The sequence below is a fragment of the Pantherophis guttatus genome, chromosome 1 (assembly GCF_059756535.1).
Source record: "Pantherophis guttatus breed Tessera chromosome 1, ASM5975653v1, whole genome shotgun sequence".
Taxonomy (NCBI): Eukaryota; Metazoa; Chordata; class Lepidosauria; order Squamata; family Colubridae; genus Pantherophis; species Pantherophis guttatus.
This window is the reverse complement of record NC_142063.1, coordinates 291,468,897-291,486,413: the sequence shown is the minus strand read 5'-3', so window position 1 is coordinate 291,486,413 and position 17,517 is coordinate 291,468,897. Positions and strand designations below refer to the sequence as shown.

The 17,517-nt window shown below is 35.8% G+C and overlaps 1 protein-coding gene across 10 annotated transcripts in view; it reads right to left on the bottom strand.

The window, feature by feature from the left end:
• The window catches only part of CLIP4 (CAP-Gly domain containing linker protein family member 4), a 47,751-nt gene that overhangs the window by 6,949 nt on the left and 23,285 nt on the right, over positions 1 to 17,517 (bottom strand). For 6 of the 10 annotated variants that reach the window (XM_034427979.3, XM_034427975.2, XM_060692455.2 and 3 more), the window contains exons 7-14: positions 17,251 to 17,487; positions 11,742 to 11,877; positions 10,246 to 10,383; positions 8,766 to 8,846; positions 6,172 to 6,315; positions 5,218 to 5,352; positions 2,957 to 3,080; positions 707 to 768 (exon numbers count right to left, since the gene is read on the bottom strand). In XM_034427979.3, the coding sequence (XP_034283870.2) occupies positions 707 to 768; positions 2,957 to 3,080; positions 5,218 to 5,352; positions 6,172 to 6,315; positions 8,766 to 8,846; positions 10,246 to 10,383; positions 11,742 to 11,877; positions 17,251 to 17,487 (1,057 nt within the window). The remainder of the gene's footprint in view (positions 1 to 706; positions 769 to 2,956; positions 3,081 to 5,217; positions 5,353 to 6,171; positions 6,316 to 8,765; positions 8,847 to 10,245; positions 10,384 to 11,741; positions 11,878 to 17,250; positions 17,488 to 17,517) is intronic. The other 4 variants (XM_087883122.1, XM_034427981.2, XM_087883121.1 and 1 more) reach the window with 1 other exon arrangement.

Below are 17,517 nucleotides of genomic sequence, written 5' to 3'. Positions count from 1 at the left end.
AGATGATTCAATTTGCATTTTGGCATTAAGTTGGGTATTGGTTTTGAAAGCATATATGGCCCCTTTCACTTCCAACATTCCCAGACACTATGCCTAACAACCAATCTAGTTACTAGTTAATATTTATGAATATATTGATATACACACTTTAAAAAACACAGCACAAAAAAACTAAAGTAGTTAATTTCTAATTTGCTATCCCTAATGATTCAGTCTGTGTTGAAAATATAATTGTTTTTTCTAACATGAAACTTTCAACTTAATCTCTGAACTGAAATACTTAAAATAACGGACACTTGTGGATTGATCTTCAATAGATACCTCAGAATTAGAGTACTAACTCTAAATCTATTATTAATATTAGAAAACTAATAATAAACCACACACTTTGGATTTTGTACAAAATAATGTAAGATAAGCTTTTAACTGCATTTCACAAAGATATATGTCATAGATCTCTGGAATCTAGGAATATAATCAATAGATCTCTGGAATCTCAAAAAAAAATCCACTCTTCTTAAAAAACCATATTTAAATCCAGAAATGCATTGAAAACAAAAGAAAGAAAATGGACATAACATTTGTATTTTCCTATTCTTTCTCACTTTACATCATCTACAGCAAATATATTTTGTTCAAGAAACTACAATTTCTGTAATTTACATAGGTAACTAAAAACAAAAACAGATTCATGTTGTATTCTTACCAGGGAAAGAATGATTCATTTTACTTGAAGTATCTGTGAGAGATTCTAGTGATCCTGTTAACCTGCAAATGAAATCATGTATTTTTTTTTCTCACTCAAGATAACAAAAGAAAAATAAAAGCAGTGTAATTCTTCCTTTATTCTACTACTGGTAAATATCTTTCAGCATATAACAAACTACTACAGATTGATTTTTCTGAAATCAGAATACAATCTTCCCGAAATTACAGGTAGTCCTTGACTTATGACCATAATTGAGCTCAAAAATTATGTTGTTAAGTGAGACATTTATCAAATTAGTTTTGCCCCATTATATGATCTTTCTTGCCACAGCTGTTAAGTGAATCACTGCAGTTGATAACTTAGGACCCAGTTATTAAGTGAATCTGGCTTTCCCAATAACTTTGTTTGTCAGAAGGCTGCAAAAGGTGATCACATGACCTTGGGACACAGCAACAGTCATAAATATGAACCAGTTGTCAAAAAAAAATGTATCACATGATCATGGGGATGCTGCAAAGTTCGTAACTGTGAAAAATGGTTGTAAGTCACATTTTTCAGTGCCATCATAATTTTGAATGGTCACTAAACAAACTGTTGTAAGTCAAGGACTATCTATAATGCCCTGAAGATGGATTCGTCCTATAATACTCATAATCCTGAATCAAGATTCCTTTACTAGTTGAAGAAAATTGATCTAACATAATCAAGAAAGAAGTGCTGGGACATCACTGCAGAAAAACTGGTAATGGAAGGCCCAACTGGAAATGGGTCTTTAGAACAGATAAATAGTTTCCCCTTGATTCACACTATCCCCATTATTCTCATTCTCCAGGTGCAAGAGGGACAGAATAAATATCTATCTATTCCTTAAATGAATAAAGCATTTCAGGGATCAAAAACTCTGTAGCAGCATATGCAGCAACAAAGTATGTATCCTGTAAATCAGCTTTTAGGAGCCCCGTACCAGAATTCTGTTTCTCACTTCTTATGGTTAAGTAGCTATGAATCCCCAACAGCAACCACAGCTAGGAGAATCTCAATTCCAAGATGTGGAAAATATGTAACTTAGACATAAAATTTCTGACACTAGTGGAAGATTATCATGGTTCCAAATCCAACTTCTTGTCAAGCTAGCGGCTAATACAGACTTTTTAATTGGCGCTTCTTTGTTTTCTTTTTTCTCTATAAAGAAATCTATTGTTTCTGCTGAATCCATGTCATTCTTTTATGCTGTCTGTGTCAGTGTTAATTTCAATTTTCCACTGCACGTTCTCCAAGATACTCCTCAACCTAACCATGCTTTAGCCTCATTTGCCAATATTTCCCCTTCTTTTCCCACCATGATATTTTCTCTTCTCTCCATGCCACCTCAAAGTCCCTCTCATTCACAACACTGAATAGTGTTTGCTAGGGTACATCACAATTTAGCTAATGGTAACCAAAGTACCACCAAAGCAGTGTCAGCTCTGAATGCCCACATAGATAGATCTGTTTCCAACCTGTCTCCCCAATCATTTAATTCTGCTTTATGGCACTAGAGGTTTTTTTTTTTTTTTTTTTTTTTTAAATTTGATTTATATGCCGCCCTTCTCCGAAGACTCAGGGCGGCTTACAATGTGCTCAGCAATAGCCTTCATCCTTTTGTATATTTATACAAAGTCAGCTTATTGCCCCCACAAACTGGGTCCTCATTTCACCTACCTTAGAAAGGATGGAAGGCTGAGTCAACCTTGAGCCTTGGCGAGATTCGAACCCTGCAGTAATTGCAGGCAGCTGGTCTTAAGCAGCTTAATAACAGGGTGCCTTAAACCCTAGTACTACCAAGGTTAAAGGAAGATTTCAGAAATCTTTCTTTCAATTATGAGATTGCATATACTGACATTAGATGCAACTACTTCTATTTAAAAAATTTCAAAATACAACTCAGCTTTATTGACTATCTCACATTAGTCTTAAAGACTTATTAGTTTCTTTGGCCAAGCTTATATAAGAATAAGGATAATAAAAATTGAATAGATGAGAATATTGCACTGATGATGTTACCTATTTTGGTAATGAAATCTCTGCAAGAAACCACCAAGCTCAGAGATGACCAAACTCAGAGTCCACCAAGCTCAGAGAGCACCAAGGACCTACAGTTTGGCAAGAGTGACATGATCTAGGCTTCTCTCCAACTGGGAAAGGTTTCTGAATGAAAGTAATACAATAAAAATAATTGCTGCTGAAACCACAGTCTATGGCACTTACTTTTGCACTCTAGATGGTGGTGCAAAAACACCATATCTGGGGGGACATCTGAAGTACTGTATTCCTGCAACTGAGCCATCATTCTTGCCACGAGGTTTATCCAGTTCTATGCCATACCAAAGCCCTGCAACAAGAAATACTGTATTTTTTGGACTATAAGACGCACTGGAGTATAAAGACGCACCAAGATTTCGAAGAGGTAAACAAGAAAAAAAAAACTGTTTTTGTCCTCCCCGATCCCCAGGAGCAGTCTGAAGGCCTCCCAAACCCTCTGTGCATCCCGTTTTTGTGAAAAATGGGCCGGTTTGGGAGGCCTGCAGAGTGCTCCTGGAGGCTGGGAAGGGCAAAAACACATCCGTTTTTGCAAAAAACAGGCCCGTTTTTTGCAAAAAAAATGACCCCTTTTTGGCCTCCCAACCCCCCCCCGTGTTGCGTTTTTGCCCTCCCCAACTCCCAGGAGCACTCTGCAGGCCTCCCAAACCCTCTGCATGCCCCGTTTTTGTGAAAAAACGGGCCTATTTTCACAAAAATGGGACGTGCTGGGTAGGGTTTTGAAAGGCCAAAAATGGCTGTATTCGGTGTATAAGACGCACCAACATTTCCACCCACTGTTGGGGGGGGGAAGTGTGTCTTATACTCCGAAAAGTACAGTACCTTTTTTTCCCCCCAAAACGGGGTATTATTGTCCATTAAAAAATTTCATTTGAAAAGAAATGCTCCTTGCATTTTGAATCTGCAGAACCAAAGGAGGGGGAAAGCTGTTTCAAATAAATAAATCAGCTTCAGTAAACTATCCAGACAATGGTGTTCTCTCATAATTTGTTTCAGCTTGTATTTTAGCATTTAACTCCACTACATATACAAAGAAGCTGATGGAATAAGGAGAGGAAAGTAGGGTATCAATTGCTAAATACTGCAATTCAATCTAGGGAAGAACAATAAAGCTTTAAAATCAGACTTTTCAATTTACAATCAGTGCTTCAGAGGCAACAGTTACATCTGCAAGTTTATCAGTAACTACGCATTTAAATAAGTTTTAGGAAACTATACTTTAAATTCTCTCAGCTGGAGTGAAATATTACGGAGTGCAATCTTTTGAAAAAAGAGAAGACATGCTCAATTATTGTTGCTGACTAGCAACTTGACTTCTTCAGCCTTTTTGTTAGGACAGTCATTTTTTTCTATTAATTTTTCCAATATGCAACCAATCAGGTGAAAAAATAATGTCTCTAGGTGTTCTGTTATCTACTCTGGTAAAGTAGGTACAGAATAAACTCTAATAACAAACAAGACTCTTTACCCTATCCACCACTTTCAATATGTTCTTTCATCTATTAAAAAGATAGAAGTCAATTTATTTATTTGTTCATTACTTCCTTAATGTAATAAAATAGCAGCTTATGTAGAATATAAAATAAGTGAAAACATCCAAGGCCTAACTAAAATCCGAAGAGGAACTATCCAAAACAACATAAAAAAGAGATAACAATAAATAGCTAACCAAGCTAAAAGTCAGAATTCCAGATGACAACCATTTATCAACCATGATGACTGATTGCATTTTAACTTAACATTTCATGGATTTTTCAAAATAAAATAAGCAGGGAGCTAAATGTTCTGCTTTTTATAAAGGCAGTAATTTACACTCAACACAAAATTAAAATGATTTTTTTACTTACTATACAATATGCCTGTGATTAAAATATTGCATACAAAGTACCTTATTAGTATATATAGATTGACTAATAGGATTGTCATCATCTTACTTTTTTTTTTTTCTCAAGAGAATCAGGACTTTCCAATAAGACAATCTGGCCAGTTATTCATATTCCAGAAATGCATATATTAAATTACTACAATGTACATAAAAAACTATTTTGAAAATTTTAAAAATTATAACATGAAATTATTTTAATCAGTTAGGTCCTCTCCAATGTATCTCTACTGTGTTCCATCCTGATATATTTCTGGACACAATTTAAATGCTTGAGAAATTCCTTCATCATTTCCAACAGGAAAACAAAAGTTGATTCTACACTAATGTATTTGTTACCAATTAATAATTTGAGTTTTAACTAGTAGCTTAATTTATAATACAATTATCTAATTAATAAAACTAATTGTTACTATTGGTTTTTAGTGTGATTCCTATTGGTTTTTACTGTAAATCTTCATTTAATTAATATTCTATTTTTTTATGGAAATCACATTACATATTTTAATGGCAACTGTAAAGCAAACATGATAAACAGTAAAGTTACCTGGTGCAAACTTGGTTGTCCCATAGAATCTAACTATTCCAGTTCTTTGTCCTACCACCAATACTCTTTCTCCAATCTGAATTTCCCCTTCATCAAATGCATTTTGCTTTGCAGATAGAAAAGTATTATTTCCTTCTGTACAGTTGGGTTCATAAAATGCAAGAGATATACAAATTACGTTAAATAAGAAAATACCTATGAACTCATTATTCGCATACAGGCTCATCACAGTTATGCTCTAACAGAATTAAACAGAATTACAGTATAAGAACTAATATATTATATCTGTATGATTTTTAAATTTAGCAAAGACAATTACCTACAAATATAGGAAATTAAGATTGGTACTATATGAGAGGCTTATATCATATTACTTTACAATTCACTTCAAATATGTGAAATCTAAACAATTTCAGCCAAAGAAATTCTTAGCTCCGGCTACCATTTGTGATAATCTGTTTTCTTCCACAGATGTCCTAATGATTTTTAGATAAGATATAGTTATTTCCCAGGGTTGCGTAAAGCAGCCAGAAGCATCTGTCCTCAAAGCAACAAAGCAGCTGCATCCTGTGAAAAGCTAAGATAGCTGCTTTGAAAATTAAGCTTAGTTATCTATGCATGCAGAGAGACCACAATTGGAGCACTCTCTGATATTTGGAGAACATAAGAAAAGTTGGGAAAATTGCTTTTTTGTCTTTAAGTATAAACTAGATAAATGAAGTTTACACACAGTTTACATAAGGCCCATAGCTGGGCTGCTGATTTGAGATCAACTGCACTTACCAAATATTCCCTTGCCACTTCACTCACACTTCTTAGGAATAACAAAATTTACCGGGAAGATCTCAAGAATTATAGAATGTAATAGCTGCATTAGAGTTTAGATATGTAATCTTCCCATATCTCTATCCTTATAATGGTCTATTACAACAAGTAATTGAGCAGAAATTATACCAGCCATAGATTTGGATGAATTTGGGTGGTCTTTCATGTTTTCCTTCTTCTTATTACTTGTGGAATTACATTTCTTGGGACAATTCACCTTGCTATCTAATGATACAGTTGAGGATGAAGAGCTACTGAATCCAAGGTAATTTGCTAAAAATAATAATAAAACAAAGTTATTCAGCTAGAAAGCACATAAACACATGAAAGAAGTGTCTATTTGTCACATTTTTCATTCCTTGTGAGCATAAAACTAACTGATCATGATGGACACCACTTAGTTTTTCAAGTCTATGTTACTAGTATGTAATACTTGTTAAGCCTAGAGCATAAATGTAAAAATAATGCAGCCTTAAGTAATAAAAAATCTCGGTTCTTTGCTTTTGATAGCTAGTCTATTAAATCTTTGATGAGAAACAGGGGGAATGACATTTTGTGGATGAATTATGAAGTGCATGGACTAGTGCCTACAGCATGCTGTTATGCATCATATTAATATTAAAATCCTGTCTATAAAGTAAAATTGGAAGGTAAATCACTTTCATTTCAATTTGTGAAATGTTGATGTACAAGCTCCTTATCAAGATTTATGTCTATCTGTCTCTTCTTTTTATAACTTCCTCTTCTGGCACTTTTCACCTGACACTAAAGATTTTGATGATTAGGCCTGAGGTAATTTATCCATAGACCTGAAGATAATGCAAGTTTTTCTTTTAGTTACAAACAGAATGTGGGCTTTAGGATGTACAAGTACCAAATATGGAAAACATCACAAAGAGCTTTCAAGTAGCTGCAGCTGCTTGTAACATGTACCCTTGCAGTATGTACCCTTAATCACAATCTATATAATATTAGATCCTTGAACTAGTATTTTGTTAAACATCCTGAAATCTTCAGGAAGGTTCACAATCTTTACAAGAGAATGTCCTATTTCATGAACAATGTAGAACATGATGAAAAATTACAGTGCAATGAAAGGGATGGAGCATTTCCAACAAGAGAGAGCTCAAATCACCAGGCATTTTACCAGTCACACCCCATTCTATTCCATTAGACCTCAACAAATGCTGCTGTCTTGGTATTAAAAGGGTATATTATAAGGATAACTTCAGAAACATTAAAATAATGAAATATGGAGGTCCTGAGCCCTTTTTGACTCCCAATGAGGAAGAAATCTGACAGAGACATAAAGTTTAGCACTCCATCAGTGAAGGCCAAAGTGTATATGTTAACCATGTAAAACTCATGTTTCCTCCTTTTTTAAGTATTCAGTTCATTTCTCTGTAGGGTTTAATTTATTCTCTTGTTTGATTTAATATGGTGAATTTATTCAGATTTATTTATTTATATTTTATCAATATATTTATTTTGTTGCATTTCACTGCATTAGTTGTATGGATTGCCTTGAGATCCATGGCATACACTTATTTATCAACACTGTGACTATAATTATCTGTGCATTTAAAATTATTATTTATACTGTCAATTAATAATCTTATTCACAGCTCCATTGATCTCCTTTCCTCTTGCACTTTTCTGAGGCAAAACTAAAGTATTCCATTTTGAAAACCGTTGCTTCTCTTTTGCCCTGCCTCAGGAATAAGGTTAATAAAGTTACTGCCCTCGCATGAAGACAGAAATTGCTGCTGTGGCTGGGTGCAGCAGCTGTAATCTCCAGCAAGCTCTGTGGTCAGAGGCCAACTCAGCCTTGGCGCAGTATTTGAATCACAGAATGAGAAGAATGGGCAAAGGCCACTAGACATGACTTGCAGCCTCTCAACCAAAGTATCAGAAGCAATAGGCAACCTGCTCTGCCTTGAAACATCACATTCATCTCTGCCCATGTGCAGACTGCCCACACCCAGCTCCACTTCCATCATCACCTCCCATCTTTCCTCTCCCTGTGGTCAAATAGAGCAGCCACCATCTAGGAATTCTAGGAACCAATTCTAGGAACCAATGAAACTGTGCATGCTCTTCCGAGCTTCTGGGAGAGTTTGGATTAATAGCACCTACATAACTTAGAAAGTTTAGCTTGGCGAGGGCTAAGGAACTACCCAAAGTAGAGGACTCCCTAAAGCCATTGGCCACTTTTCCAGGACATTTTTGCTAGGAGCTTACCAATGGGAAAAGTGAAATCTGGCCTTCTACAAAATCAATATTCCCTTCACCAAATAAGCTAAAAATAAATCAGTTTTGCTTTAGCTGTTCTCTCCACAGCTAAACAGAAATAGGCATGGGAGCATAAAGCCCAGCAGCGTTTGAGATAAAATAACCCTCCAGTGGACCAACTAAGGTCCAACACATTACTGACTTCTGAACACTCTTCCTCCATATGCATTAGAATATCCATTTGATTCAAAAGCAGTTTATGGCTGAAATAATGATGAATTATGATTCTATGTTTTACCTCATTAGGCTTCCAGCCAAGCACTCCTATATATATATAAGTGCCACTGAAAAAGAATTATATATCCTGGCATAAGGTAACAAGATTTTCAAGGTATGAAGAACTTTATCTAAAATTACTAAAACAGTATCATTATAGATTTCCCTTATCTAGACCAAATATAACAGCCAAAAATATCTAGAAGACACATTACCTTCTTTACCTGATACAGTTTTCTTTACTTCTTCACTGACTACAAATGTGGAATTGGAAATACCATCTTTTCTTGATAAGCCTGTAAGCCAAACCAAACCTATGAAGCCACCACAGTCTAAGTAACATATCCAAACATCTTTATACATATAACAATTAAACATGTAAACAGATATTTATACATATCCTCTATTTCCCTCTAAAGGATAATGGAATATTGAAAGACTCAAGGGTAAACTCACCTATAGGTGCATGAAGCCCTTTCTTACATTTCACAAGCCAATAAAATCAATATTACATCAACATGCCTTCTTCAATTTTCAGTTAAAGAGATCTCAAGAGATACAGTAGCAACTAGACCATCCATGACCCTTGGGTAAACATTTTAGAGATACTGCCTTAACAGATTCCTCAATGCCTTCACAAATGGCAGAGCTTCTAATATACTTGAAAAGTTCTTAAAACTTCAAAGAGAGATTAAGAAAAATATCTGCCTTGAAAACAGCTCATGTTGAACTGTACTGTATAGTTTAGTTGAACATTATGAGTTGATTACAGGAGATTTTTTAAAGATAGTTTTATTATGTTATAAATGCTTTATGTTTTATAAAATTCACCAAATTTCAATTCTAAGGAAGTCATCCCGGATTTTTGTGAGTTACCCATTTGAGGTACCTTGGTCTAAAAACTGTTGCCCTATGATGCACTATATTGCCCTATATTGCCCAGTTAAAGGTTAAGGGAACAAGTATTTTAGTAGTACATAAATAGATGGGTCTGCTTTTAAATCAACTATAGAAGATTTTAAGCAAAGCTCTTTCACATTATAACAATTGTAACCTGTCATTTGTATAAGCTAGCCCAAAACATATTTGAAATACCGAAGCCTATTTTTTAAACAGGAATTTAAAAGCATTGTACAACATAAACAATTATTTGCCAAAAGAATATGCATGTAAAGTATACAACCTTCCATGCAAACAAAACAACAATGCTTAGCAATATTTCACTTAGCCTCTAAAAATATACATGATTGAATATTAATAACATGCTTTAATTTTTTTAAAAGAAAGTGAAAATTCCTTTAAAAAATTCAGGAAAAAAATCCAAAACACAAAGAAAAGATCAGAGAACTTGTCCAGTGCATCGAGCACATATTTTGCATTAAAAATTTTGAGCTTTAGGGCTGGGAAAGACTCTTATCTAAATTCTAAAACAGTTACAGATGGGTAATGTCTGTTAAATATGCCAAGGAAGCAAAGTAATTAAAATAGGAGAAAACACTCATTAGTACTGAATATCAATGCATGTTGGATTTGTTCCTAATTAATCTTTGTCAACCTAATATTATAATACATTTTATTGCTTAAGTCTCTGAAAACAAAGGCTACCTACAAACTATGAATTTTGATTTTAGTCTGTAAATTGTTACACTTTCTGAAGTGTTTTTTTACTTCAAAATAAAATGTCCCCATGCTTACCAGAATTCACTTTAGAGGTTATGTGGGTTACATCAATTTTCTTGGATTTGATTATAGACGATGGTCGTGAGGAAGAAGCTTTTGTACTTTTTTTGTGTCCAGAAATTTTACTTATTTTAGAGAGTGGTGCAAAGATACCTGGCAGAAAAGATACATGATAAGGTACTAATCCTTTTTTAAAGAGGCTTGTACAGTACATTTTCACGTGTAAAGAAAACTTGAAAGTAATATAAGGAAAGAGGCAATCAAACAAAACATTGCAAGTAGTCTTTGATTTATGACCGCAATTGAGATTGGAATTTCCAATGTGGTAGGTAGTAAAGCAAGACAACACATGACTCCATCAGTTAGTGATGGCAATCCCAATACTCCTCATTAACATTGTTAAACAAACTCCAATGGTTCTTAGCCAAGGATTCACCTCAAGCCAAGCCATTCTGGGCTTGGTTCCTTCCAGCCACGTGCCTCAATAAGACAAGAGACTGCCTCCAACTCTCCCCACTTGCCTATGTCCCACCATCTCTGACCTTCTGGCTGCCCTGTACCCTGCCTAGTGGGATGGCAAGCAGCTCCATAAATACACAGCTCTGGGGCTGCTTGCTATGTTGTAGTTCTGGGCTGCAACTGCCTCAGCCCAGTCCAACAATATGGTACAAATCTGAAACACCCGGGAAGCCCCAGCATTCACCCAGCTGCCTTCTCTCCCAATTCCCCACACCAACCTTTCATCTTTTGCATTCAGCTGTTGTGAGGCTGGGAGCCACATGTAGGAAATGTGAGCCAACCCTAAACCAAAGCCTGGTGCCTTCCCATTGGGGGAAACCACTTCCAACCTTCCCCATTGCCTGGCATTCTAATTTGCACTACACTGCAGGACTGGGTTTGGGGGTGGGGGGTGGTATGTTTAGGAAGCATTTGCCAGAGAAGCTGGAGCAGTTGGGGTGGAGTAGTTGCAGGTCCGAAAAGAAACAACAAAGGCAGCAAGGTGCTTGTACTTCAGCTGAAAGCTCAATGTGGGGAACTGGGAAAGGCTGCTGTTGGGCAAAGGAATATTTGCCGGCCCTTCCCAGGCACTGCAGATTGTTGCACCACTTGCTGGTGGTTGCTGGGAGCGGTTGCAATTTGGTGTTGTGCTACATTTAAGGGGATTCTTGCAGCCCCAGAGCCACAGTGCACCAAGAAGCCCCTGAGCCACACCAGTTATGGGGTTGCTTGCCACTTCCCAAGGCAGGGTATAGGTAAATACAACAATTAATTAAATATCAATTTTAGATAACCTACATAAATTTGGGTATATCACAGGTAACCAAAGTACATAGCAGTATTGGAAATAGGAATAAGAAATATCAATCTGAATTACAACACTGGCATGCAGAGTAAGCAAACTAAAGTACTTAGTTGGATAATTTTCAATGACAGACTCAAATAATATTAGACAAATGAAAAAATGGCTTAATATGAGAAATATGAAGAAGTTTAAAAATTAAAAGCAATACCATGTTTTGGAGTGCACTTGAAGTACTGCACTTTTCCAACAGTACCATTGTTTTTGCCATCAGGTTCATCCAATTCTATACCAGCCCACTGCCCACTGGCAAATTCTGTCATGCCACAAAATCGTAATATGCCAATCTGGAAAAAATATATATATTTTTAACTAGGTTGAAAGCTGAAGTGACCACATCTGAAAGTGATAACAGAATATTATGTTCTGAAATTATTCTTTGAAATTATTCAAAGAAAAAGCTGAATGTGTTATTCTCCATTGTTCTTTACTCCAACACAGGAACTGAAGGCTCCTTCACTGAAGACTATATAGGCAGAGGAACAGTCCCAATCTTATATAAAGTATTATATATGAGCTCTTCCACACAGCACATTGATAGAATAGATTTCCTTTTGAACAGGAGAAACTTCTTGAAAGGAAGTGTGGCTCGACGATGAAACCATCACCCAGAGGAATGGTATTTTATTTATCGTATTTTTCGGAGTATAAGACACCCTCCCCTAAAAGAGGGCAAAAATGTGGGTGTGTCTTATACTCCAAATGTAGCCCCGCCCACCCACCGGCCCCCACTGTTTGGCCTCTGCCTCCCAGCAATTTACCTCCTTGCAGCAAGCAACAAACAGCAAAACAGCCCATTTCAGCTTCAGCACAACCTGATTAGCACAAGCGGTTGATTGTCAGTTGGATCGGCCTCCCGACCCTCAGCTGTTTCAGGCTGCTGGGATTGCCGTTGCCTATTTCCACGCAGGCCTCCGCTGCTTGCTGCAAGCAGGCAAATTGCTGGGAGGCAGATTTTTTCTTCTTGTGCTGAAAATGAAAATGAAATTAAAGCAGGCTGTTTGCTGCAATGAGGCAAACTGGGAGGCAGAGGCAGAGTTATTTATGGACTTATTTTCTCCTTTGTGTCCTTTTGTTGTAAAATTTCTGTCTAGAATCAACAATTAGTTGGAATTTAAAAAGCATTTCACTAACTTAATTAAAATGTTACCTGAAGGAAAATAAAGAGAGAGGAAGAAAAACTTTACAGCTAACAGATTGCGTGCTGAACAATTTATTGATTCTGATTACAATACCAATCTACGCAAAGAAAAAAACTTAAAACAGTTCCAAACTGGTAAAATTTCATATTATTTCCCATATCCATACACTAGCGTACATCTTCTTTTCCTCCCTAAAAAAGGTAGGTGCGTTTTATAGTCCTGAGCATCTTATACTCCAAAAAATACGGTATTTTATTTTATTATTTTATTTTATTTTTAGCAGTTCTTAAGCAGAGATGAGAAAATATTATGGGATTTTTTTTTATTTTTGTCTTTTACATTTTATACAACTATACTATGACATTTTATTCTAATGCACCTCTAAGAACAAAAAATCTCTTTTTATATTCTCTTGTTTTACTCATGGCCAATTTGGGATTTAGGAAAGGACAAGTATGTCTCCATATTTTCTTTCTTCTTGTCCCTCTATTATTTCCTTCTCTGCTTTTTTTACTGTTAGGTCCACAGCATGCTCACCAAGTTGTTTCCTCTGTCTTTGTTTCTATTCCTTCCACCCCCTGCTTGCATTGTCCTCTTGATTTTAAAGCTTACATACATCCATTATGTTTAAAGCTTGTATCAAAATACTGTAAAGAGAAAAAGCGATGTAACAAGGCAAAAGAGTCATGCCTGTGCTGCTCTTCTCCCAATTCCAGAATTTAAAATGAAAGCACCATTTCCTTCTGCCCTGCCTGCAAGTGCTGCTAATTTTCTTAAGAAAAACCTTCAAGTGGGAATCTCTCCATGCTCCATTTCCTTCAACCAGCAGCTATTCCAAAAGCAACTTCTATCTTTCATTTTAAAGCCCGAGTGAATAAAGTTCCATCCTCCTGAAGGCTGTACAGTAATTACCAGGCTGTGAGGGCCTCTGAAACAGCAGGTAAAGTATCTTTTCCAGGCCCAAAGCAGGTGGTCGATTGACTTCTGCTGAACTGAGAGTGCAATGTGCGGAAAGCCTCTTCGAGTCAGAATGTGGTTAAATGCCACTTTTATTACCTCCTCTGCTGCTTAGTTTTATGAATCTGAGATAGTCTTCTCCTAATGCCATAGAAGGGAGGAGGTCCCCAACTAAGGGCTATTATGGGTCCAGGGAAGTGTAGCTCTTGGAAATAACAACCAAAGAACGGAATTGAACACCTGACTTTTTTACAGGGATTCTGGTTCTCCCCATTCAAAGTATGGTAACCATACTGCACCATCCTCTGGCCTGCAGTGCAGGTGCAATTCTTAAATGGTGGATCGGTGAATAAGATCTCTCTCATTGGTTATTTAATTATGAATAAGGTTCAATCTGGTTTGTACCATTTTAACTTGGATCAGACAGCTGTTCTGCACATGTCTGGGATAGCCTTAGTCCTTATTGCAGCCCCAAATAGATCAGAGATGAGAAGAGGGAGCAATTAAAGGATAAAGAAATATTCTTGTTTCAGACTTGCTGCTTGTGCAGTGCCAATCTACAGTATCTGACTGAATATTATGTACTAAGGATAGTACAGGAATTGTGTCAGAGAACCACCTACTTTGCTACTCAGCACTCTCCCCGACTAAACAGACAGATATGGTTTTGGACTTGATCTTGAGGTCTTCCAGAATAACAGTTCTGGAGGAATTCATTATCCAGGACAGCCATGATTGCAGCTCCTCAAGATTTTGTGATAGCCATATTAGACATGGTTCTGCCCAACTTATCACTGTTTAACCCAGGTAATAGATGCTCAGATGTATTGGACAGAACAATGGTCTGAACCAGGGGGATTTAAATCTGTTCCTTGTCATGGTGAGAACATTTCTAATTTATGCTTGCAATCACTTCCTCTCTGCAGAGCTGAAGTACTAATTAGAATTATCCAAACTGAGAAATAATTGTTTATGATGGATTCTAGAAAAGGGTAGAATAGTGATGGATGCTCTTTTTAAAATCTTAGTTTACCCTTTGGTTAGCATGACTTGGGTAGTTCACATGATCACTTGTGGATATCCTCTACCATTATGCAGCACCCCATTTAGGCTTATTACACATTTCAGCTGAAGACTATGAAAGAAGTGGAAGACAACTAGAACACAGATGACAAAAACTAATATTAAATTTGATCCAATATCCATCATGCCTTTTAATGACAATGATGAAGAAGCAATCTCTTCTCCTCCATTACCAAGTCCTCTCAATGATGGCCATTAGAGCCTTTCCAAATGATTCAGAGTCTTCTGGAATCTGGTTCAGAACAAGCTGAAATCTGTTTAGACACTTCGAGGAGAAAAAAACATATTTGCCACAAAATCTAACTATGGACTAGAGGCACAAGTATCTTCAGTGGAATGAAATTTCTTATTACTTGAGATTGTGCACCAATTACAAACCTACTTGTACAGAGCTTGCTACCTCAATCCACATCCTGGTAATTTGTCAGTTTGATTATTTGAATGTATTCATACATATGATTATCCTTGAAGACAGTTCAGTTAATTACTGCAGTGAGAATGCTGACTGGATTTAAGTATAATGAACATAGTATGCCAATTGCATACAATCTTCACTGGCTCTCAATTTCATATTTAATTCTAGAAAGCTCTTCACTTAGAAAAACCTTTCAGAACTTGCTATTACAGTAATTGAAATAATGTCTCTTCCAGCTTGTGTCCTATTTATATCTTAATTATCATATTTAATTTTACAGACAGAAATTCAGGATATAGGCAGACTAAATAAATAAATACAGAGGGTTGGTAAGCGGGACTGGCCTTTTCAATGGTTCCTGCCCAACTCTGGGTTACCTTCCCTAGGGATGAAACCAATATTGTCTTCTCAACAACTAAGAAATACATTTTTACTCTCCCACATTTTAATGAATTGATGTTTTAATATTAAACAGGTATAACAAATGCAAACACTTTTCTGTTTTTAATTGTCACTTGTTTTTAATTGTCAGTGTTTATATCATCATGCATTTTATTAGTATAGCTTGTGCAATTTAATTACTATTTCAACTTTAATTTTATTATTTAAATGTGTTGCAAGTCATCTTGGAAAAATGATTTTGAAGGTTAACATACATATTCTTCAGAACGAACACACAGTTAAACTATTCCAATTTTATGACCCTATAACTAAACTATACAATATCTAATAGTATCATACATACATACATACATTGTATCTGATATCAAACTACATTGATAATAAACAACACCTGTTCGATTGGGAAGGAACAAAAATCATTGACCATGCCAACACCTGCCGCATACATAAACTTATTGATGCCTGGTATTCTACAAAAGGAGCAATTAACAAGCATATTGATCTAGATCCAGCATATGAATACATAAGAAACCAGACCATTCGAACAACCAATCAACAAGAGAACCAATCCGCTATTCGGAATTTAAATATAGCTACAAACGAACAACCAATCACACGACCAACTGACCACACTGGAACACAAGACATTTATAAGCTAGAAGAATAGGACAAGAAAATCCTACTGATGATGTTACCTAGTCTGATAACGAAATGTTCAGAAACTAAATTGAAACAAGCTTGGAGAGCAAACCATTGCCAAAATATTTTTTTTTATGTTTGAAGCAAATATTAAAATTCTCAAAATGCTAACTTTGGCTCAGATAAACGTATCTGCTTAATACAGCATATTTATACAAAATTTTAACATGCAAACTACCAATTTCAAATTATTTGTTGGTCACTAAATAAAATTGCATTACTATCAAACATGCTAAATTATAACATTTAACCAAAACTTCCTATTATCTTATTGATTAAAAAATTGAGATTTAATTCAGTTCTACTTAAAAAAATTAACTTGTTTCAAAACTTTTATTTAAACCATTGTGCTTTGTGCTTTACACTTTATTAAAAGCTAAGAATTAATTTGCTTTGAGCAGTGTCTAGAAATAGCAACTAGGGTAGCTATGAGATATCTAATCTTCTAATACATCAGAAAACTGACAGTTCTATGAAGTTACAGATACTGTATTTCTATTCATAGCTGTTTGCTTTCCAAACTATATTTGCATCAATTCTTTTGATGAAGACATTATTTACATTTGCCATAATGAAGCACAATTTACATTTATTAAAAATTAAAATGGATCAAGTTAATAGAAGCAACATATGGATCAATAAAAGTTTGCAACATTTATTTTAAAGTGCAAAGTGTAGTGCAGTTTTATGAAACTGGCAATCAACCCGGTACTATGTTTGCTAGTTCAGGACAGAGAACAGGTGCATATTCCTTAGGTGGGCAAGGATGATACAATTTTTGCATAATGTATCCAAGTGAGCCAGTTACAGATCTCCTTTAAAAAAATTAAATGTTACTAGCTGATGTGACAAAATTACAAGGAGAATCATTCAGCTCATTGTGATTAACAGCCCTACATATCAACCCAGAAACATTTTCAATCCAGTTAATTTTTTTTTCACAATTTGCTTATTAAACATACCTTCTGTCCTGCAATGACAACTCGATCTCCCAGTTTTAGACCAAGGGATTCAAGCATGTCTTTTCCAGTGATATTATCATAATTTGGAAGCATTATATTGGAAAGATTGCAAACCAGAGGTACCGCATCTAAAAGCATCTGTTTGATTTCTTTAGCGCTGGCTGCTGCATCAGCCATTTCCAATGGCATATCTACTGGATCAGGAACCACATCAGCGGGTGTCTGCCCTTTGTCATTCTGTGAAATAACCACCAAAACAAAACAGTG